This window comes from Gracilinanus agilis, chromosome 2 (assembly GCF_016433145.1).
Source record: "Gracilinanus agilis isolate LMUSP501 chromosome 2, AgileGrace, whole genome shotgun sequence".
Taxonomy (NCBI): Eukaryota; Metazoa; Chordata; class Mammalia; order Didelphimorphia; family Didelphidae; genus Gracilinanus; species Gracilinanus agilis.
Genome location: NC_058131.1, coordinates 63,021,154 through 63,044,759, shown reverse-complemented (window position 1 = coordinate 63,044,759; position 23,606 = coordinate 63,021,154). Strand labels below are relative to the sequence as shown.

The 23,606-nt window shown below is 54.3% G+C and overlaps 2 protein-coding genes across 2 annotated transcripts in view; one reads left to right on the top strand and one right to left on the bottom strand.

Annotated features, from left to right (window-relative positions):
- Positions 1-996: 996 nt before the first annotated feature.
- Positions 997-16,455, top strand: PLEKHG4 (pleckstrin homology and RhoGEF domain containing G4). Its single transcript, XM_044659426.1, has 23 exons — positions 997-1,080; positions 5,757-5,954; positions 6,390-7,401; positions 7,885-8,031; positions 8,137-8,260; positions 8,382-8,475; positions 8,670-8,744; positions 8,896-9,012; positions 9,153-9,251; positions 9,356-9,504; positions 9,589-9,727; positions 10,004-10,120; positions 10,414-10,596; positions 11,894-12,519; positions 12,835-13,081; positions 13,388-13,477; positions 13,573-13,815; positions 13,902-14,072; positions 14,162-14,339; positions 15,255-15,371; positions 15,517-15,750; positions 15,912-16,075; positions 16,278-16,455. The coding sequence occupies exons 1-23, from the start codon at positions 997-999 to the stop codon at positions 16,281-16,283; spliced, it is 4,614 nt and encodes a 1,537-aa protein (XP_044515361.1). The 3' UTR covers positions 16,284-16,455.
- Positions 16,456-17,604: 1,149 nt separating this feature from the next.
- KCTD19 (potassium channel tetramerization domain containing 19) overlaps positions 17,605-23,606 on the bottom strand; it is a 41,373-nt gene continuing 35,371 nt past the window's right edge. The window contains exons 14-17 of the mRNA XM_044659425.1: positions 22,663-22,854; positions 21,945-22,099; positions 21,358-21,459; positions 17,605-17,718 (exon numbers count right to left, since the gene is read on the bottom strand). Of these exons, the coding sequence (XP_044515360.1) occupies positions 17,605-17,718; positions 21,358-21,459; positions 21,945-22,099; positions 22,663-22,854 (563 nt within the window). The remainder of the gene's footprint in view (positions 17,719-21,357; positions 21,460-21,944; positions 22,100-22,662; positions 22,855-23,606) is intronic.

Here is a 23,606-nt window from a genome sequence, read left to right as displayed (position 1 = left end):
AGAGAGAGACAGAGAGAGAGACAGAGAGAGAGACAGAGAGAGAGACAGAGAGAGAGAGAGAGACAGAGAGAGACAGAGAGAGAGAGAGACAGAGAGAGAGAGAGAGAGACAGAGAGAGAGAGAGAGAGAGGAGGAGGAGGAGGAGGAGGAGGGAGAAGAGGGAGGTGACTCATCAGGAAGCCCTGGGGCAGAGCCTTAGGGAAGGCTGGGCTGGAGAATTGAGAATGGGCTAGGCTTTGGGTCTGTCTGGGGAGAGATCCTGGACCCTGGTATCCATCGAAGTCCCAACCTTACCAGCTGGCAGGCGGGCAGGCAGCATTGAGCCGGGTGAGTGTGTTGAGCTCTGTTTCCGAGGCTCCTTGGACCTGGATCCTGAGCCCAGGACTTTGGTATCGATGTGGCAGCCACACCCTTAGGGGTAGAGGTGGAGGGTCCTGGCCTAGGGATCAGCCAGAGAGGCTGTGGCCAGTCTAGGCGCCCCGGGTGTCCCCAGCATTTGCAAGGGGTAGAGAGGGGGTGCAAGGGGGAGTTCATCTCTCGTTCCTAGTGGATTGGTGCCCATTTAACCCATTCCCTCCCCGAGCTGGCTTGTTAAGGGTCTCATTTCTTTGCAGTGTGTGTGTTCATTGGGGGAGCTGCTCTGATTGTCCCTCACCCTCTGCTCCAATCGCTCCCACCCCTCTTCTGCCCATTTAAACCCTGGACTTGGAAGCAGGAGAACTGAGTCCCAGACCCATCTCTGCCACATTACTGCCGGTGGGACCTTGACCAAATCACTCTAGGCCTCATTTTCTTTTCCATGACTATAAGAGGCTTGGATGAGCCGATCTCTAAGAATTCCCAGCTCCTTGCATCCTGGAGGCCTTGCTTCCCTCCTTGCCAAGTCAGACTCTTCCTATCTTCCCTGGGAGTCAAAGTTCCTCTTGGTGGTCACTCATGGGAGAACCCATTGTCCTGCTCTGGTGTCCAACTTCACTCCAGGCGGTCCAATTGTAGATGGTGTCAGGATGGACCAAGGTGGGAAAGGCTGAGGCAGATCCTACACCAGAGGGTCCTCCTCATAACAGCATCAAGATGTGGGTGAGGCTAGGGAGAGTCTGGATTACTGAGACCCTGACACTCCAACCTCCAAAATGATGTTTTTTCTTTTAATTGTTTAAATTTATTTTTTCATCTTTTTTCTCTCCTTCCTACCCTCCCCCATTGGAAAAAGAAAAAGAAAATCACCACAAAAGACAGATTCCCACATTGGCCATGTCCAAAAATATATGTTTCGCCCTGTGTGGGTCCCCAGACCTCTGGAATCTTGGTTTGTCATTTTGTTGATCAGAGCTCTTAAGCCTTTCAAAAAGTTTTCTTGTCTTTATGGTATAAATTGTTCTCCTGGTTCTGGTCACTAACACTCTTTGTTTGAGTGCTGTCTGCCTTTACTTTGACCTGGGATTTCTTTGGACCCCCAACTCTGGGAAGTCTCTTGGTGGGGAGGGGGCACAGGGGAAAGAACCTGCTGACAGCAGGGGTTGGATATCTTGGGAAATGAGATATCAGATCTTAGGATGGATGTGTAAGAAGGGACTATAGAATGCAGACTGTTAGTGCTAACTGGGACCTTTGAGATCTTGAGACTAATATCCTCATAGTAGAGGCAATACCCAATCCCATTATGGAAAGGGACATAGGATCATAGTTTTAGGGCTACAAGGGACCACAGAGGCCTTGGAATTCAATTTCTTAATTTTCCAAATGAGGAAACTGAGGCACGCAGTGATTAAGAGACTTACCTAATGTCACACAGGTAATAAATTGTAGAGCTAGAGGTCAAACCTTTTGGTCTTACTTTGACACCCTTTCCCACCATCCCACATTTCTAGAGGCATTTATGAAGTGCCTGCCATGTGCCCAATTCTGTGCCAGGCACTTATTATGAAAACAAACTTGCAATTCCAGCTCTCGGGGAGTTTACCTTCTATTGGAGAGACTATATGACTCTCATATGGATAACATTTCCCAGATTAAGAACCCTTGCCCTAGGGCTAGTGCTGTATATTTTCTTTGACTCCTGGGTTAGACTCCAACTTGGATTCCCCTGGACTTTTTTGGGCTGGGCAGGAGTGTGTGTGTGTGTGTGTGTGTGTGTGTGTGTGTGTGTGTGTGTGTGTGTGTAGAGAGACAGAGAGACAAAGAGAGTGAGAGTGAGCACATTAGGAGCAGGTGAGTAGGTAAACGTCCTCTTTAGGACCAGCATCTCTTGCTCAGGACTCCCCCTCCAAAGGCTGTCGGGTAAGAAAGGGCCTCTCCTATTGCAGCCTCAGCCTCTGCCCGCCAGTGGGCATGCAGCTTTTGCTTGGCTAGGGCTGTGGAAGTAAAGACATAGGCATGTTGCAGTCCCCCCATCCCCTTAGAAGCCAGCGCAGCCCTTACCTGCCTGGCCTGGAACACCTTGATCTCCTCCTCCTTCCTTCTCTCTGCCCCTCTCCTTTCCCTCCTTTCTCCTCCTCCCTTTTCCTCTCTTCTCCATCTCCCTTGTTTCCTCTCTCTTTACGCACTCTCTTTTCTCTTAGCTTTCTCCTCTTGTGATGGAGTGGAAGGAGCCCTGGATCTGGATTCAAGTGCTGCCTGGGTTGCATTTCCCGCTCCCTGAGTAGGTAAGGGGCAGGGGCAACAGCAGCTGCCTGGGGAGGCTGGATTTTCATTTCCATCCAGCATACAGTGATGACTTCCTCTCCCTCCTTCTCCTCCCCTACGGTCTCCCCTTTCCCTGCCTCCTTCTCCCTTCCCCCTCCCTTCTTTCTTTTACTCCCCACCCCTCTCTGCCACCCACATTGCCCGTCAGCTGAGCCTGGTGGGCAGTGCCCAGAACGGCTGAAGTTGGAGCTTGAGCAGGCTGGCCAGGCGGGGATCGGGATCGTGCTGGGGAAGGGGCAGAAAGTGTCTTCTGGGGATCTGGGGAGATCTGGGTGTGTGAGGGTGGAGGGGGTGGTGTCGAGGCCCGAGAAGGAGGGTGCGCTGAGCAGGGCAGGGGCATCGGAGGCCAGAAGAGGGATCCCGATTCCAAGGCCAGGATGGTAAGTGTTGCCTCAAGTGGGGGCGGCTGGCCGATGCCCATTGGTCCATGTGTCCCTCCTACATCCCAGATCCAGCCACCCGAACTTCCCAGCTAGTGACAGGACCAGCCTAGTGCCCACTCAGGGGGATGGGGATGGGCAGACGTCTCTCCTTCCACTTCCCGAGTGGGAGCTTCCCCACGTGTGTGTAAGAGACGGAGGCCAAGTTGGTGGGTCTCTCCACAGCTGCAGGGAGGAAGGGGTTATTTGCTCTGGTTTGGGTCTGTTTCCAGCTAGGAGGAGAGACTCCTCTGTCTCTCCAAGTTTCCCCCTGAGGTTGGTTTGGGGTAGGGGGGTCCCCTGTCTTGTCTCTGCCCCCACAATGGCCCCATCGCTTGAATCTATGGTTTAGAGTAGAGGGACCCAAGAGGGAGGATGGATGGGGCAGAGGAACCCAGGTTTTCTGGCTCCTGACTTGAGCCCTAGGATGTACCCCTGGAGGAAGGGAGTGCTTTTTTGAGGGAAGCCTGACTTAAGAAGGAAGGAAGGAAGTCCCTGCCTTCCTTTTCTTCTTCCTTGTAGGTTTGAGCTAGACCTCTCTGTGCCCGCCTCCCTCTTCCTCCGTCCTCACCCCCTGGGCACAGACACACAATGCCCCTTTCACAGCTGCCCGCCCCGCCTGCCTGTTTTGGGGCTTCTGGCTTGCAGGAAACAATATGGCGGGGGCATTGCTTCCTAGGGGGTTCTGTGGCAGGCTGGTGGGGGGCATCCCCTCCCTCAAGTCTGGGGGAGCTGTGAGAGATGGGAGCCCTGCCAGTGTGGGAGAGGCTGCGGATACGGGAGGCAGTGAAGAGGCAGGGCTAGGCTGTGGGACTTGGGGGGCAGGTCACCCCAGCAGCAACAACAGTAGGCTGTTGGGAAATAAGACGAACTCTCTAGTCAAAGGTCTCGAGTGTCCATAATGCCTCTGCCGGTTCCTGCTGCTGGGACCCCGGGCAAGTCACTGAACCTCTGAGACTCGGTCCCTTCATCTGGAAAATGGGACTAGAATGTCCCAAAAGCCAACTCCAGCTCCCCGTGCTACAATTCTCTACCTCACTTGTGTGACCTAGGGCAGGGGCCATGGTTAGACATACTCCTTTTTAATAAAGAAGAAAGATTTCCCTTTTTTATTACTTTATTTTCATTTTTATTTTTCCCCTTACCTTCTGGCTTAGAATCAATACTGGTTCCAAGACAGAACAGCATTAAGGGCTGGGCCATGGGGATTAAGTGACTTGCTCAGGGTCACACTGCTAGGAAGTATCTAAGGTCACATTTGAACCCAGGACCTTTGACTCCAGGCCTGGCTCTTTATTCATTGAGCCACCTAGCTGCCCATCCCAAGATCTTTTGAAGATAAAATGGGACTAGAAAGAAGAAAACCTATTGGGGAAAACTAGTGTATTGAAGAGGGTCTGGGGCCTGAAGATCTGGGCTTGAATGGTGTAATGGGTCAAGCGGTGTCCTTGGAGTCAGGAAGACCTGGGTTCAAATCCCAGCTCAGACACTTACTGTAACTTTGGACAGATCCCATGTTTTAGGGCCTCAGTGTCTTAATTCATAAAATGGGGCAAGGGGACACCGTGGCCTCTAAGGTCCTGACTCTAAATCCATAATCCTCAGAGATTTATCATTGGTATGACTTTGTGGCATCGGGGTGACACATGCAACACTCTTCTTCCCTGGCTCTCAGTTTCCCCATGGGTTGGATGAGATGACCAAGAGTCCCTCCCACCTGTAAACCTCAGAGACTAAGAAAAGATGCAATAATAACTAGCTGGCTCTTTCCAGGTGATCACCCTGGTGGCATGGATAAAACACAAGGAAATCATCTCGAGAATAGCATGTCAGAGTGTGCTTTTACACAATTCTCTCCTTTGCTTCTCAATGGTGTAAATTCTAGCACTTCATAAAAAGGCAAGGCCTCTGATGATCTCTGAGGTCCCTTCCAACCTGAAGAACTTACCTGGCCCCCTATTTTATAGATGAAGAAACAGGATTAGCAATTAGAAATGACTTCTGGAAGAAAAAAAGAATGAAAAGGAGGGAGGGATGGAAAGAAGGAGGGAAGAAAGGAAGGAAGGAAGGAAGGAAAGAAGAAAGGAAGGAGGGAAGGAAAGAAAGAAGGAAGAGAGGAGGGAAGGAAGGAAGAAAGGAAGGATGGAAGGAAGGAAGGAAAGAAGGAAGAAAGGAAGGAAGGAAAGAAGAAAGGAAGGAGGGAAGGAAGGAAGAAGAGAGAGAGGGAGAGAGAGACAGACAGAAAAAGTAAGGTAAGATAAGATAAGATAAAAGAGGAGAAGAGAAGGGAAAAGAAGGGAAGAAAGGAGAGGAAAGGGGAAGAGAGGAGGGGGAAGAGAGGACCAGTGAGGAGAAGAGAAGAGAGGAGAGGAGAAGACAGGAAAGAAAAGACAGGAGAGGAGAAGGCAAGAGAGGAAAAGAGAGGAGAGGAGATGGAGAGGAGAGGAGAACTAAGGAGAGGAGAGGTACCTAAAGCAAAAGACAGAGGTTAATATGAAGATATTAGATAAACAAAAAAGAAACAAATGATTTAACAACGTTAAAAAGCAAGTGATTCATCAGTTTTTTAACACTTATTAATAATCATTTTTNGGGGTCAGGGGGCGGGCCTGTGGGGGGGTTGGGCTGCTGCCTGAGCTGCTTCTCCTGCAGGACTGGGGCTCCCTAGATGCCTGCCTGCAGGCCACGCTGTCCTCTCTGTACCCACCCTTCGGGCCCTCGGCAGGGGTGCTGCTGGGCCAGGCACTGGCTGTGATCGACAGGGCCTACGGGGGCGACGGGCTGCGCTATCTGCTGGACTTCCTGCTGCCCGCCCGCCACATCCTGCACTGTGTCCAGCTGCATGCCTGTGTGAGTGACCCCCGAGTGAGGGCGGGGGGGGGGGTGGGGGTGGGACTCTGGCCCCTGCCTGCTCCCCTCCCCCGCCTCGGCCCGAGTGACCTTGGGCAGCCCCTGACCTCTCTGCGGGTCATCAGTAAAGGAAGAGGTTGGATCAGGTGACCTGCAGGCCCCTTCCTGCCCCAAGATTCTGTTATGCTCAGAGGTCTCTCTAGCTTCAGATCCCGAGTGGCCTGGGCTGCCGCGGACCCCTCTGAGGGTCACCTGAGGGGAGGGGTTAGATCAGGTGACCTTGGCCCCTTCCCTCCCCTGCCCCAGCCTGAGGGGCCTGGGCATCGGGGGACCCTCTGAGGGTCACCCAGGCACTGACCTCAGAGCGAGGGGTGAGGAGGCTCTGCGGCCCTTCCTGTGTGTGAGGCTGAGCCCGGCCCCTTGTCCGCTGCCCAGGGTCAGTACCGGGGGCGCCTCTTCGCCCACGCCGGCTGGCCCCTGTGCCTAGGGGAGCGCGTGGTGGTGCACCTGGCCGGCCTGGACTGGCGTCTGCTGGAGCCGGGGGACTTCTACCTGCAGCTGGTGCCCTTCCTGAGGCGGCAGCCCCGCCTGGTGCTCACGTGCCTGGCCCCCGGCGGCCACGGGGCCCAGCAGCTGCCCTTGCCAGAGGCCAGCTATTCGGCCATCTTCACGGCCCGCTGGCTGGACGCCCTCAACGCCAGGCGGGCGCCCGGCCCTCGGGCCCTCCGCTGCTGCCTCCTGGTGGCCCCCGGGGGCCGCGTCCTGCGGGTGCCCTGGGAGCGGGTCCTGAGGCCCCGCTTCTTGGATGAGCCGGGGGTCAAGGCCCCCCCCAGAGCCCTCATGGCTTCGCGAGGGCCTTCAGACCCGGCCCCGCCAGGGCCCTTGGCATCGCCAGGCTCACGGGGCGATGCTGGCGAAGACGCCCCGGAGAGCCTGGGCCTGCCTGGCGTCTGCCAGTGCCCCGCGCCGGCCTTCCTGGGCAGCTCCGAGGGAGAGGAGGACGGTCTAGACCCCGGGGCAGCCCGAGCCCATGCCACCGACTGGAGGTACGCCGTGTGCAGCTACGACGAAGGCCCGGAGCCTCCAGAGGCCGTGGCTGAGGCCGCCACCCCTCCTGGCCCTCCCCCGGGCTCCCTCCCCGGAGAAGAGGGGCAGCACCTGCGAGGCTCGCCTCCCCCAGGGGCCGCGGACCCTCGGCTCCCTGCACAAACACCCCTGCCAGGTGGGCAGAGTGGGGGGGAAGTGACCGCTGAGGCCCCACCAGAAGGAGCCAAGCTCCGTGGCAGCGAGAGCTCTCCGTCTCCCGGGCCAGCCCAGGAGGAAGGGCAGGACCGGGGAGCCCCGAGGCCGGGCCCTGGGAGCCCCCTGCTCTCCGATCCTGAGGACACCCTGGAGAGAAGGGAGTCTGGGAACCCCGAGAAGGCCCCAGGCCTGAAATCGCCTGGAGGTAATCGGGGCAGGGAGGGCATGGAATTGTCAGAGGATGCTGGGACACGTGGCAAGGGGACGGGCTTCCAGGAGTGCCCCTCCAGGCAGAGCCCTGGGCTTGGACTCACGAGACTCACAACCTCTCTGGGCCTCAGCCTCCTAAATGTGTGAAAAAGGATGGCGCAAGATGTGGCTCCATGGATAGAGCACCAGGCCCAGAGACGGGAGGTCCTGGGTTCAAATCTGGCCTCAGACACGTCCCAGCTGTGTGACCCTGGGCAGGTCCCTTAACCCTCATTGCCTACCCTTACTGCTCTCTGCCTTAGAGTGCTCAACATAAAATAAGGGTTTAAAAATAAAAGGGTGGAGTGAGATCAGGGCACTTCTCAGCTGCCTTCTCATTCTTCATCTTCTGATCCTTGGAATTCGGGGTCTCCAGGGGAACTTCCTAGCATCCCCCTTGGGGGGGGGTCCAGATCTCAGCTTGGGTTTCTTCTTCTAGCAGACATCTTGGGAATGGACAGAACAGAAAACCCCCTCTCCTTGGGGGATCCTGAACAGTGTCCAGCCCTGCCTGTGCCCGTGATGCCCACCGCTGCCCAGGACTTGTGCCCCCAGCTGCTGGCCAGTGGGGTAGCTGCCCTGCCCGGTAAGGGAGGAAGGGTCCTCGGGGAGGGGGCAGGGGCTGTGGGAAAGGCTCACGAGGGGGGGTCTGGGCAGGAGGCCTGGATGGCGACGGCTGGCCTTCCCGCAGGAACCAGAGACTCTGAGGGCCGAGCGGTGCTGTTGGTCTTTGCCCACCATCCTGCCTGGCACGGTCCTCTCTGCGGCACCCAGGAGCTTGCCAGCCTCTTCCTTTATTTGCGCAGCATTCCCAGGTGGGATAGGGGAGGAGCAGGGCTTGGGCCGGGAGGAAGAGCTGGACCCGGGGAGGCGAGCATCGGGGAGCGGGCCGGGCTGGGGAGTGACCGAGGCCCTCTTCCTTCCCACCTTTGGCAGCCCCGAGGTGCAGGCCCTGGGACTGACGGTGCTGGTGGACGCCCGGCACTGCCTGCCCAGTCCCAGCCTCTTCCTGGGGCTTGGCCAGATGCAGGTGAGCCCCAGCCTATGTTGTCCCCCTGCCCTGGGCCGGATTCCCAGGCAAGGGGAGGGAGGGGAGGCAGGATATAGGGAGGCTTTGGGGGGCTCCTCCAGAGAAGGCCCGATCAGGGGGCTGGCTCCGAGGCTTTGGCCCAAAAGCTCTGGAGAACTTGCCAGGACTGAGGGCTGTGGGCACGGCTGTTTCAGAAGGCTGTCCCGGGCTCCGTGCACCAGGTCCTCCTGCTGGGGAAGATGTCGGGGGCTCCACCTCCAGGACTAAAGGTACCCGGGCGGGGCTTCCCCTGGCCCTGCCCTCTGCCCTGGCCAAGGGGTCACCCTCTTTCCTGGGACCACCTCCCCACACGGGCTCGGACTGACCCCGAGTTCTTGTCCACCTCCCTCCTCCTTCCCTGTGTTCATTCTCCCTCGCCAGCTGGAGCTGCTGTCCTCTCGTCAGGCTCTTCTCTCCTTCATCCCCAACTCCCAGCTGCCCCTAACTCTCGAAGGCTGCCTCTCCTACAGCCACAGTGCTTGGCTGGACTTCCGAAAGGTCAGTGCCGGGGCCTGAGGCTCGAGGGGTGGGGGAGCCCCTCCAACACGGGTGCCGCCATCAGAGGCAGTGCCACCCTGGCCAAGAGCCCCGATGCCTAGGTCTGGGGCCCACGGATGACCTTCCCGCTTGTCCTGCAGCGTCTGGAAGCCTTGCAGCGGAGTTGCCTGGAGGCCTGTGCCCTGCTTCGGGGGGCCATCGAGAGTGTGGAAGCTGCCCTTGAGCCAGAAGGTCCTGGGGTGAGTGTGTGCTCGATCACCCAGGAGGATGGGCATGGTGCCCATCACCCAGCCCCTGCCTTCTTGTCCTGCTCATTTCCCCTGGGTCTGTGCCCCATTTTCAGGGAGCTGGGCAGCTGCTGCAGGACCCACAGGAACTGATGAAGCGGGTGCTGAATGACCCTCAGCTGACTCAGCTGCAGCGGGAGGGTGGCACGGCCTTGGCACAACTACAGTGGGAAAATCCAGGAGTTGTTCAGAGCCCAGACTACAGGTGGGCATTGTGAAGAGGTCCGTGGGATTGTGAGCTTCTCGGCCCACAGTGCCCAGCTCAGGAGGCATAACTTTCTCATGCCAGGCTGGCAGTGGCTGAGGCAGGGAAGCTGTATGCCCAGGTAGACGGGCTGCTGCACCAGCTGGTCACTCTCTGCAACCAAAGGATGCGGGCACTAGAGCTGGGAAAGATGCTGGAGACCCAGGCAAGAACACTGGCCGAGGTAGGGGCGCCTTTTTCTGTCTTCTACCGCCCCCACTTCTGCTTGTGCCACTCTCTCCCTCTTTTCTGCCAGGGTTGGCGATCCTGCAGACATACCTGTAGGATGAGTTCAGAGATAACACTAGCCCTGGAGGGGATTCTTGCCCAGGGAGCTGCCCTTCCTTCTCCCAAGGCCCAGTGTGAGGAGGAAAGAGGGCTGAGCACATCCTACCTCCCCGACACCCTTTCCCTGGTACACTGCCCCCCTCTATCCCTTGGGGCTACTGCCCCCCTCCAGATCCAGGCCTGGCTGCAGAATGTAGGCTGGCCAGGGCTGAAAGGGCCTGAGGAACCTTCGCTGGACATGCTGCTTCAGGCTCGAGATGCCTTCTGGGAGCTGGACCGGGTGGGCCAGGTAGGCTTGGGTCCGAGGAGCATATTTCTCTTTGTGGAGCAGAGCCTGGCAGGATGGAGTGCGGGTGGTTGGGAGCAGGGCCAGGAGAGTAGAACATGGGCAGGATTCGTGGTTCACTGGTAGAGGGTCAGATGGGACCTCAGGAATCACACTGATCAACTTCCCCATTTCATAGTTGAGAAAACTAAGGCTCAGCGGCGTGGGGACCCTGGGGCGGCCGTGGGGAGCAGGCCTGGGCAGGAGGACACCCCAGGGCCAGGAACGGCCTTGACCAGGGCCTGCGCTCTTCCCAGGAGCACATCCGGCAGGCCGAGGGGATTCTAGCTGGCTGGGAAGCGGAGGAGCTGGGCCGGCTGGGCGCGCGGGGAGCCCGCCTCATCTCCTTGCAGACGCTGCTGTCAGAGTTCTCGGGGGCGCTGGCTCGGCGGCGGCGGCAGCTCATGGATGCCCAGCAGCTCTCTCACCTGCTGGATCAGGTGGGCGAAGGGGTCTGGAGGGCTGGGTGGGCAGCAAGGGCTAGCCTGGGCGCCGGACCTGGGCGGTCCTTCCCTCGGGGCCTCTTTCCCGGTCCATCTCTCTCAAGCCTCCAGAGGCCGCTGAGCAGAGCACTTCTCCGTGTGCCCCTGCCCCATCCCTCTCGGGCTCCCTGCATCCCCTCCTGGTCCAGGCAAGTGCACCGGGGCTGAGCCTGGCCTTTCGGAGCTCCTTTGCTCCTCGGGGCTGCCCCCAGCTCCCACGGCACCTCCCTGAGCTGGGCACTGCTTGTCCTTCCTACTAGCATGTGCCAGGACTGACGTGGATGGAGGGAGGGGACCGATATGGGAAGGTCTCTCCCAGTCTGGACAGGGATGCAGGCTGCCTGGGCCTGGGCCTAGGATGGAGGGGCCTGTTTCCTTCCTTCCTGGCACTCCCTGAGGTGTGGCTCAGACGGAGCCCTTGGCACTAGGGTTTGTCTGTACTTGTGGGGACCAGACAGAGAGCGAAGTGCCCTCAGAGACTGGGAGTCAGACAACCCTGAATTCAGATCTTGCTCTCAAATACTGGGTGACCCTGGATGAGTCACTTAACCAATTTGCTTCAGTTTCCTTCTCAGGCTCATTTTATAGGTGAAGAAACTGAGGCAGACAGGGCTAAGTATCCTCCCCAGGGTCCCACATCTAATTAAGCATGTGAGACTGGATTTGAACTTGGGTCTCCCTGACTCCAGGCCTGGCACTCTCTCCATGGCATTGCCTCACTACCTGAGAAATCAAGAACTATTAGAACTCCTCTAGTCTGACCCCCTCATTTTATAGACGAGGAAACAGAAAAAAGAAGCGGTTTGTCCAAGGCAGTTAGAAAATGGCAGAGGCTTATAGACCTAGGAGTCAGGAGCCCTGGGTTCAAGAGAGCTGACATGCACAAGCTGTGACTTCAGGCGAGTCCCTTTTTCTGGGTTAAATGACCTCCGAGGCCCCATCTGGCGTGAATCCTCCATGGGCATGGAGGTAGCTGGCACCCGGCTCCCGCCTCTCCCTTCTCTCCTCTGGGGAAGGTGCCCGCTGCCCTCTCCATCTGACAGGAGGCGGGCAGGATGAGGAGGCATGAAGCCATGCCCACTGCAGATCATGAATCCTGGGTCCAAGGAGAGCGAGGAGGATTCCTCCTCCAGTTCTCCTCTACAAGCAGGCTCTGGCCTCTACCCTGGAAGGACCGAGTCTAGGTCTGGGGAAGCAGGAGAGGGAAGCCGTTTCTTTTGGAGAAGAAGCTGATTTTTGTCCCCTGCCATGGCAGGCCCTGGCATGGGCACAGGACGGACAGAAAGCGCTGGCCAGGCTGGCTGAGGAGAAACATGCATCCCCAGAGGTGGTGCTACACTGGCTGCAGGAGCACCGGCTTCTGCACCCTGACCTGGCACCGTCCCACTTTCAAGAGATGCGGGCCCTGGCGGTGGGGTTGGGCTCCAATCTCGCCAACCAGCAGTGCCACCTCGTGTGGATCCAGTGCCAAGACACCCAGCTGGCTTTAGATAGGAAGCTGGAGGCCGCACTCAGGGCACAGCAAGTGCTGCCTGCCTTTGCCAAGGACCGAGAATGCCCCCTGGGTGGTGGCAGCAGCAGCAGCAGCTCCTTGGATCAGGCCTCCCTGATGTCTGGCATCATTTCCTCGGGGCCTGCCACCTCCCACACCCTGAACAGGACACGCGCTTCCAAGCCAGTAGCAAAGCAGAGTCTGAGGAGCTCCGTGGGTCAGCTCAGCCTGGGGGAGCCTTTGCCCTTGCCCTTGGCCTCCCCCCGCAGCCCCTCGGGCAGTTTCACAGAGGCTGCAGGGGGCCGGCAAGCTGCGCCCTTCCAGAGATGTCTGAGCACCCTGCAGCCATTGCCCAGCCATCCCGTCCTGGAGACCAGTCCCCAGAACAGGTAAAAGAGAGTTTAGAGGTGGGCACAAATCCTGGGATAGGTGGCAGGAGCTTGGAGGCCGGGGAGTCACGATAGGTCCCTACTCTATGCCTCAGCCTGCTTTATCTGCCACCTGGGGGAGTAATCTTGCGCCCACGGGATCCCTGCAGGGCCCATGTGAACTGGAGACACTGTAAAAACGTAGGTGGCCGTGGCAATGGTGCCAGGTGAAGGGGAGGCAGGGGCCAGCCATGCTGGCCAGGGCAGAGCCCCTAGAGTGAAGTGGTGCAGAGGGAACCCAGGGAGGACCAGCCCTGAGCTCTGCCCACCGGGCAGGCTGCGCCTGGTTCTAGGAGAAATGGTGGCAACAGAGCGGGAGTATGTGCGGGCCTTGAATTACGTGGTGGAAAGCTACTTCCCTGAGTTGGAACGGGCAGACGTGCCCCAGGTCCTGCGGGGGCAGCGAGCCCAGCTCTTTGGCAATCTGGAGAAACTGTGGGACTTCCACCGCCACTTTTTCCTGAGGGAGCTGGAGAGCTGCAGCCAGCACCCCCTTCGTGTGGCCCACGCTTTCCTACGTCATGTAAGGGCCTGCTATCCCCCTTCCTTGCCCTGAGGTGCCCAGGGAGCCCAGGCCGACCCCCATCAGGCCTTGGGCACCAGACCTTCGCTGCAAGCCCTCCTCCCTGTCCTAAGCCGCAGCTTTGGGGGTGGGGGTGGTGGGTCCGTCATCCCCTCGGAATTCAGAGCCCAGGCCTCGGCTTCAGGGGGGTTTACGTGCGCACCCCATGCTCAACGTCTCCCCGAGGGCTTCCCTGGGCCCCGGCCTGTGTGGGCAGCAGAGGTGGGGGGCACTGCCAGCCCTGGCTCGAGCCTTTTGTCTCCACAGAGGGAGCAGTTTGGCTTGTATGCCCTCTACAGCAAGAACAAGCCCAGGTCAGACATGCTGCTGGCCAGCCATGGGAACGCCTTCTTCAAGGTGGGTACCAGTCTCATCCCCCAGGCTGACCCCCTCACCAGGCTCTGCTGGTGGCCCCTTCCAGGGGTGACTTGTGGGTCCTCCTCCCCTTGCAGGAAAAACAGCGGCAGCTGGGCGACCACCTGGACTTGGCTTCCTACCTGCTGAAGCCCATCCAGCGGATGAGCAAGTACGCCCTGCTGCTCCAGGAGCTGTCCCAGACCTGTGAAGAGGGGCCGGGCCCCGGCTGGGCCCGAGAGCCTGACCTGGCAGCCCTGCGCGCCGCCTGGGACCTCGTCCGATTCCAGCTGCGGCACGGCAACGACCTGCTGGCCATGGATGCCATCCGCGGCTGTGATGTGAGTGTGGGCTGGGCGGCCAGCCGCGGGGGGAGGGCTGCTGGGGGAGGGTCCGGATTGGGCCTGAGCACGGCCATCTGGGTCAGGTGAACCTCAAGGAGCAGGGCCAGCTGGTACGCCAGGATGAGTTCACCGTGTGGTCCGGGAGGAAGAAGAGCCGGCGGCAGATCTTCCTGTTTGAGGAGCTCATCCTCTTCAGCAAGGCCCGGCACAGGCCTCAGGGCACCGCCTCCTTTGTGTACAAGCAGTCCTTTAAGGTAGGCGCAGGCGGGCTGGGACCCTTCCTGGGCCACCCCTGGCCCTGCCTCGACCCGCTCTGAGCACTCCGTCCCCTTTTCCTGGGCAGACGTCGGACATAGGACTCACCGAGAACTGCGGAGAGAGCGGCCTGCGCTTCGAGATCTGGTTCCGGCGCCGCAAGGCAGGCGACACGTTTGTGCTCCAGGCTACCACCCAGGAGAACAAGCGGGCCTGGACCGCCGACATCGCCAGCCTGCTCTGGAGGCAGGCTGCCCGCAACAAGGGTATCTGCCCCGCCTGGGGACTGACGGGGGTGCTGGGGGCACCAGGCACCTGGGTGTTCCAGGGACTCAGAGAGAGAGGCGGGGCGGGGGGGGGGGGGGGAGAATCACTGTGGGCTGAGGCAGCCAGGCAAAGAGGTTTCCCGGAGGTGAGTGGAGACACGCAAGGCCTCCAAGGATGGACAGGGTTGGGAGAGCAGGAGGCTACTTGTGCCAGGAAAGCCTAATGGGATCAAAGGCAAATGGGTTGAGAGCTTTTCTGTCTTGATCCAGCCACTCGTTGAGGCCTCAGTGTCCTCCCCTGTAAAACAAGGGGCCTGCACTAGCCCCTTTCCAGGACTGCTTCCAGCTCTGCGCTTTCTCAGGAGCAGAGGAAACATGCCTGTGGAATAGGGGAGACCAGCTTGGGAGACCCGTTTGGAAAAGTGGGCGAGGTCTGGCCCCGGGAGGTCCTGGAATGCCGAGCCTCCTCTTTGTAGCTTTGGGAGCAGTAAGAATTGAGGGGGCAGGCGTGTGACCTCATGGGCAGTGAACAAGGCTGTTCATTACAAGATGAAGGGGCAGCAGTGTGGAAGACTGCCTGGAGGAGGTGAGGTACATTACTAGCAAACCAGAAGACCCTGGAGTTGAATCTTGGAGTGGCTCCATGACCTTAGGAGGTCGTATGAGTTCTCAGGGTCCATTTCCTCATTTGTAAAAACCAGAAGGTCCAGCTGGTCTCTGAAGGGCCTCCTAGCTCTAAATTTCTGTCTCTTTCTGGTATGTTGACATTCTTTGACAGGACATCCATCAGGAGACTTGCCAGATGGATTTCTTGAGTACTCTGAGGGACCGTGATTCTGACATTTGGGGAGGGTAGTGGGCTGGGTCAGGGTGGGGGTGGAGTGCCTTTGGCCACTCCTGGCCTTCTCCCCCCAGAGCTCCGAATGGCTGAGATGGTGTCCATGGGTGTGGGAAACAAGCCCTTCCTGGACATCGCCCCTAGTGAAGCAGCCATCAGTGACCGTGCCATCAACTATATCATGAAAGGTCGAGGTACTGGAGAGGGAGGTGGATGGGGGAAGCTAGCAGAACAGAGGACAAGAGGCCGTCTTATACCTGGGCAAGTGGAGGGGGTGAAGTCCTAAAGCTGGGCCCAATCCCTTCATGAGGCTGATCTCAAGTTCTCCAATTGGGACAGGAGCTCGGACTCGGGCCTCCATTGCCGTGTCCCTATTTGACCACACCAACCCCTACCCTGGGCCTCCGGCATCACTTCCTACGGGCCCCTCTTCCTGCTCCTTGCTGGGACCCCTTAATCTGCACCTGTGTGGGGACCCAACTCAACTGGGACTCCGTTGGCCCTTGCATCGCACCCCTTACCCAGAAGAGGATCTGGATCCAGAGACTGAAACAGGAAGCCAGCCTTCACTGAGTATGTCTGTCTACCTAAGGGGCTAGAGACCTGAGGGACTTGAGTGGGGTAGTCTAGGAGCTGAGGTAGAGGACCCGAGTGTGTAGACTGGAGGATGGTGGGTAAAAGTGGGTGCCTTCCCTGTCTGTTCACTGTCTGGCTCCTTCCTCTGACTCCCTCAGCTCCTGAGAGCTCTGAGGCCTCGTCCCAATGTCCATCAGCTAGTTCAAGCAGCTCAGAGAGTGACTGTGTCCCTGGTTTGCCCCTGGCCAGTAGCTGTGAGGACCAGTCCATGGCGCTCCAGGAAGACAAAGCCCACTGTGGCCAGAGTCAGTCCATATCCTTGGTAAGTGTCCTTGGAATGCCTGGGGTCTTGTCCATTCCCTTCAGGAACTGAAGGATGCATCCATTTTTTTATTTCGCCCTAGTGGATTGGCCATCATTCTTTCCTGGGGAGGGCTGGGGCCCTGATGCAAGCATGACAAGATGCTCAGACATTGGTTTTGGAGTTGGAGGAACCTGGGCCTGATATCTCTTGGCTCTCACAGGTCTGAGTTCTGCTTTGGCAGATGTGATGGCGGATGCTGGTGGCCAGGAGAGAAACTTCTTCTTTGCACCTGTTCCTTTCCCCTCTGCTGGGGGGCCTAGGCTTAGGCCTGCCCCCCATTTCCCTGTTGTTGGTCAGGGTAAGGCCCAGGGCATGAGTTTGTGTTTTCTTTGCGGTTGATTCAGTTACCCAAGTTGATGCCCTACATCCTGAACAGGTGGCCCTGGTAGTCACATATTCTGGTATCTTAACTATTTTGAATGTCTGGGCAGCCACTGCTGCTCCAGATAAGGGGGAAAAGGTGGGGAGGGGTGGCTAGACACCTGATGCCTATGGCTATTCTCCACAAAGAGCCTGTCCCAGGGTGGCCAAAAATGGCCATGAAGTCTGAAGGAGGGCCCTCTCACCCACTCCTAGCCATTGGTGTGGAGACTACGAGGGGCAGCTGGACAGAGCCAGCAGGGCCCAGCTCTAAGTTCTAATAGTCTAAAGGAGAACTGTGGTGCTTTATATTTTAGTCAGACTGACAGAGAACTTGGAGACACCTGGAAATGGCTGTAGTGGATATGGGGGTGGCAAGGTGGAGGGTATTAGTGGGGATAGAACAGTACTAGCCTCAGCTCTCTGGTACTTGGAGAAAAGTTATTTCCCAATATCTGCTTTCTCCTTTGGCCCCAGCCCCACCAACATTCTAGGCCTGGCCACCAACTCCTCAGCCTCAAAACCTCTTCCAATCTCAGGGACACAGAACCACAGGGCCTTGCTCTGGCTGGCTGACCTGCCCTTTTCTGTATCCCTTTTGGGATATCCGTGGTGTTTCTCTTTATTCTCTACTAGGAAAAGAAAGTTGGATGACCCTGTGGATCTAGGGAGATGGTGGTGGGTTAGGGTGGACAAAAGTAGGTTTGTAGTACTTTGGGTAGGGAATAGTGGGGCCAGCATGAAGCTGATGTTATCTTCAGCCCACCCCACCCCAGGCCTGCTGTAACTTCCCCACCATACCAGCCAGCTCTACTTCTCCTAGGCCTGAGTTCACCAGGATTCCATCCTAGCCTTCATCCCTAGATCCATGTTATGATTTGACTTGATGGCTTTTTTGAAATGTTTCTAATAAAAGTTTATTGGAAATAATTTAGCCTTTTGCATTCTTGGAGAGGAAAGCTTACAATTTGTTCTGGTGTAGGAATTTGTTTATAAAAGGACAGGCTTTGTTTGGTTCATACACATACAACACTAGTAATACACCCATTACACAGGTGCATATACTCCTGCACCAAGGCCTAGGCACATGCAGTTAACATGAGCTCCAACTGTGGATGGCTCTTCCTCTAACACTCTTGCAGGTACTTCCCCAGGACTGAGTAGGAGACAGACCTGGACAAACCCTTCTTGATGAGCAGGTCCACACAGCGGCTGTATTTCTGGGCAAATGGCAGCGTGAGCTGAAAGGAAAGCCAGGCCAGAACTGCCCTCAGCTCAGGTGCTCCTGAGACAATGTGGGTCTAATTCCCAGGAGGCTCTGAGCTAGTGATGGGGCCGGGCTTGGACATAGTCATGGCTCTGCTGGAGAGGGGCAGAGGAGGTAGGGTGATCACAGAACCCCAGTGGGGCCTCCCTTCTGTGATGTCAATCACAACCATCCTCTGGGACTCTTGGTCTGCTCTTCTTGGGAATCAACTGTAAGAGATCAATCCCCATCATGGCTGGAGGGGTTTTCCTATTCTTGATATTATGTGGACACTGTAGGAGCCCCCAGGCTGTCTGTGGGTTATACATGTCTGCCTAGTCTTTTTTTCTGACCAAACACTTCTAAGATGACATCCTTTACATCACTTCTTGGTAATTCATCATTTGTAATGGGCCATAGTCTCCTCACCTCCAAACTCAAACCTGCCTTTCTGTACCTTTCACCCCTTCCTCCTGGTTCTCTCCTCTCTGGAGTCAAATAATACAAATCTAATTCTTCTGTGCCCATCAAATTCCTAAAGCTGTCTAGGTCTCCACCACTAAATCTCTTCATCATGATAACTTTCCCTACTTTCCTTACCCAATATTCACATAGCATGGCCTTGTGAGACCACTCACCATTCTGATTGCCCTCTTCTGGGCACCAGCCAGCTTGCCAATGTACCTCCTAAAACATGGTACCCAGAACTTGATCCAATACCTTAGGATGGTGTGACTCAGACAAAGGACAGTGAAGCAATGACCTTTTCTGCATCTTCAGGCGCCATTGACCTCTCTGCAGCCTTTGACACTTGACCACTCTCTTCTTCTTGATACCTTTCTGGTTAAGTTTTATGACCTCTTGGTTCTCCTCCTACCTGGCTGCTCTTTCTCTAGCTTCCTTGCTAGATCCTCTTCTGGACCATGCCCTCTAACCACGGGTGATCCTCCAGGTTCTGTCATGGACTTTCTTCTCCCTCTATTCTGCCTCATTCAATGATCTCTTCAGTACCCATGGATTTAATGAACGTCTCTATGTTGATGCTTCTCAAATCTACCTATCCTGCCCGAATCTTTCTTCAGACTTCCAATCACACATCTCCAATTAACTTTCAAACATCTTAAATCAAATATGTTTAAAATAGAACGTGTCATCTTCCCATCTAAATCCTTCCTGCCTCCTACCTTCCCTGTTACTATAAAGGGCAGTATCATCTTCCTGTTCTCTCCAGCTCAAACCTACAAGCCATTCTGGATTCTTCACCAAGAACTCCCTATATCTAACCTGTTGCCAAGGTCTGCAGATGTTACCGTTTACCATTACTCTCTTCTTTCCTCTGACACTACCCCAACCCTGGTGCAGACCTCTTCACCTCACCCTTGGACTACTGCAATAGCTTGTTCCTGGTGAGTCTACCTGCCTCAAGTGCCTCCCCACTCCAACTCATCTTCCGTTCCGGTACTAAAGTGATTTTCCTAACACAGAGATCTGATCATGTCATCCCCTTACTCAATAAACTCCAGTGATTGGTTTCCCATTGCTTCCAGGATCAAATACAAAACTCTCTAATGACATTTAAAGTCCTTTATAACCTAGCCTCCCTCCCCCCACCTTTCCAAACTTCTTATACCAGCCCTACCACATACTTTTCTATAAAGTGACACTTGCCTCCTGGTGGCTCCATAAACAAGGCACTCCATCTTTCTGCTCTAAGTAATTTTTCTGAATGTTTCCCAGGCCTGGACAATTCCTTTCCATCCCAGCTAAAATCTCATCTTTTACTAGAAGTCTTCACCCCATTCTGATTCCAGTACCTTCCCTTTATTATTTCCCATTTATCCTGTATATAGCTTGTTTGTGTATATTTGCTTGCATGTTGTCTCCCCCATTAGAATGAAGCTCCTTGAGGGCAGGGATTGTCTTTTGCCTTTTTGTGTATCCCCAGGGCTTAGCCCAGTGCCTGGCATAGAGTAGATTCTTAATAAATGATCACCTATCATCTCATGCTGGACATTTTTTCTCTATTTATTCAAAGATCTCATTAGATTTTGGGTTGCCATGCCAAACTGTTAAATTTCCTCTGAAGAGGAAACCTCTGCTTTTGGTGCAATTCCTCCCCTGCATTTTTCACAATTGATGTCTAATGACATTGAACCTCTCCCAGGCCCAATACTTGCACAACTATCTTTTTTGAACCCAAGGGTAGGACTTCTACAATTGGTATGGCCCATCATTTTAGCTCACTTGAGATCTATTGGGATCCTGACTACTGATGAATGTATCAATTATCCCAACTTTTTGTTCTCATTTTCTGATGTGACCACTTGAGCCAATTATGAGGGCTTTTCTGTCGGGCAAGGAGAAGCATCTCCAATCACCGATCACTTTTATTCCTAACAACCCCCTCCTCCAAGAACTTCAGGCATTTTAAATTGGAAGAACACTCTGAGGGTGGCTAGGTGACTCACTGGATAGGGCGCCAATTGTAAAGCAAGGATTTAAAACAAAAAAAGACAGCACTCTCTCCTATGTGCAGCTTTTCCAAGCTCACTGGAAAGAAAAATCTCACCTGTTCTGGTCCTTCCTCTTCTCCTCACCCCCTCCCCAAGTCTCCTTGGTCTTCTGCACACTAACTCTACACCCTAATCCCTGTGGAGAAGTTTGGTGTTAGTCTTGCTAACTGTAAGATCAGCCTGGCAATGTGCAGGAATCCATTGGGGTCCTCAGCCAGAGAAAAGTGTATTTGCCAAGCTAAGCCATCATAGTAAATTATAAACTCCTGAGGGCAAGGCCCCTGTCTTTGTAACCCTCATGCCCTCTAGACAGTAGGTTGTCCTCGACTTATTGTTAGAGAAGCAATATGGAGGGATGAGAAGGGCTCTGGACTTAGCCTCAGAAAGCCAGTGTCTGAAGCTTGACGTCAGAACCACTTGACTTCAGGATCTTGTGCAGGTCAAGCAACATGTTGGCCTAATGTTTCCTCATCTTATCTGTAAAATAGAAGTGGTAATACCTGACCCACAGAAGGTATTATATAAATGAATTTTTGTTGACTTCAGAATGATAAAGTGACTAGTCCTTTTTTGCCCCAGCACGGGATCTTGCATAGAGAATGCTAGAGTTGGAAAGGATCTTGAAAATGATCTTGTCTAATCACTGTAGATTATATAAGAGGAAACTGAGGCTCAGTGATTTTGTGCCACATCACACAATTAAAAAGTCAGGCACTCCCATTCTACAACCAACTATCTTTCCACATTATGATACTGCCTGTCCATTGTAGGCCCCTAATATGTTTGATTAATTGACATACAGCAGAGGGCAGTTCATGGGGAATGAGAGTGAGAGGAAAGCTGAGCAGGGATAGAATTGATGTCTGGAGCTGTTGGAGCTGTTTTCTACACTCTCACTTAGGTTTCTATTCTTTATGGGTACCGGCTCCATAAGCTCTTCCCCCTCACATGTAGAAATGGTTATAGGATTTCTGCTGGGACCACTGAGAATTTTTCCCCACTTCCACTTTCACACAGATGATAATGAGCCACCTTTGTCTACCTGTCCCCTCAGTAGCATCTCAGAGCTCTCTTTGAGGAGCTCTTAACCTGGACTGGTCCAGCTCTGAGAGAATGCTTACCTCTACCCAGCTGTGCAACCGTTCCTGAGTGTGTCTGTCGTCCTTAAAACCTGTGATGGTCAGCAAATCTGCCACAAACTGTTTGGGAGTGATGTGAAGGGTCTGCCAGGAAAACCACAGGTCAACATCTGTTTCCCCTGCCACCCTCTACCACCAGAGATGGAGCATGGGACACTGGGCTGCTCTCCTGAAGCTCATGTTTCAGTTCCTTCTTGATCTAATGTCCCATCTTCCAAGGCATGCTATTTCCTGCTCTTAGACCCTTCTCCTTCCTTTTCCTCCTTGCCAATCAATCTCCTCCCTATTAAACCTTCCATTATTGGCTAGTTCCCTCACTCCTCTATTCCATGTCACATTTCTCCCAGGCCCAAGTGTGGCGTCTACTCATGACTCGAATCCTCCTCTTGTTGATTAGATAAGGGAATAGAAAAAGTAGGGGTTTCTCAATCCAAGAGATTGAGAAAACCCCTCTGGGTGTCCCCAGAGGCTTTTCATAGGGCCACTGGTAATATCCTAGACTGAAGATAGTAGAGATCCCAGACTTACCTCTAGCCCCAGCCCCAAGATAGAGGGAAGATCACACATACCCACAGCCTATTGGCCAGGGATACCACCTTGGCCGTCACTGCTTTGGGGTCCTTCTGTCTAATAGAATCCAAGATGATGTCGGTCAGAAAACAGTGGCATTTTCGGGCATAAAACATCTCCTCCCGGGACAGAGAGAAACTCAGGAAAGTCACCTCTGCAGAAAGAAGGTAAGGCCAGTTTTATACAGTATGATAACCAACAGATTATTATATAGTCCTTGATTCCACATAGAGACCTTGGAATGAGGATCTTTAAGAAGGATCACTTGAAAAAGACTGCATCTTCTTGTATCCCAGCCTTTTTCTGCTTGCTATTTCTGCTCATTGTATTAGAGCAAAACTCCCTAACAGGCCTCTCTGGAGTCCCAGATACACCAATCCCTTTAACTACAAGTTTCCATCTCTGAAGGCTTTCCTTTGCTCTGATAGTCTTTGATCTCCAGAGAAGCCTGAATTAGAGAAAGAGTTCTAGATTTGGAATTGAATGAGTCGAATGTGAATGATTCTGTAAGTATTATCTATGTAACCTTGAATAAATAAGTTTCCTCATCTATAAAATGAGGAGTTTGAATTGAATAATTTCTTCTTTCCAGCTCTAATCCTCTCATGCTGTGATCCTATGAGAAGGCTGGTCTCCTAAAAACAACACATCTGGGAGAAGGCTTAAGAAGTTCTATCAGAGACAAGAGTTCCCTAATTATTTATCCCCTTCACTAACCTCTAGATAGAGTGTTGGTCTTAGGTGGGGCTAGTCTGATGTCATCGAGCTGGGTGGTATATACCACACTGTCCTCAAAGAATGTGCAGGAGCCATCACTCCCAACGACTGGGGGATGGGTCACTTTGAGAATGATCCCCACATCATCCAGCTCATCACTTTCAAGTGCAGGTGGCTCAGGAACAGAGGTCTCTGTAGAAGAAACTAGAAGATTTCTATGGTGCCTTCTACCTTCAATATGATGATAATACATTCTGATATTCTGTCTGCATAGGTCCCTATTAATGCTAATATGTCTATGAGTGGAGAATCTCCCCCAGAGAGGCAGCCTCATGATTACAGACGCTGGCAATTTACTCTCAATTCTGTTGCTGGCACTAGTTTCCCTCCCCTGGATTCCAGTGCAAACATTCTTCAGAGGTGTGAAAACGTGGGACTCATATGTACTCAACTGCTTCCACAGATGGCCAAACCACTATGGTGGATGTCTAGTTGAAGCTCTGGTTGTCTTGGAGACATGAATTTAGAGCCTGAATAAAGTGGACCAGAAGCAGGAATTGAATAGAGAAAGGGGAAAATTATTTTGAAACAACAAAAGTCATTGGAGGCAGCAAATCTCACTTAAAATGAGGGAGCTAATGGTTAGAAATCTTTTCATTATAGAGACATAGTAGTTGTAATGAATTTAACCTCTGTTCATGTGTTTTCTGGCTACTTGATGTCTCCCCTGCAGGTCTATCTGACCACCTTCCGACAGAATCCAGGCTTATACATAGAGGGGCAGATATTCTCACCCTGTACTCGAGAGCAGTGTCAGGTGAAGAATATAATCAGAAAGAGTATAATGTGGTAGAAAGAAAGAGGATTAAATTGCAGAAACTTGATAGGTTCTAATCTTGATTTTGTTATTAACTTGTAATGTGACTATGAATAAAGCCACTTCC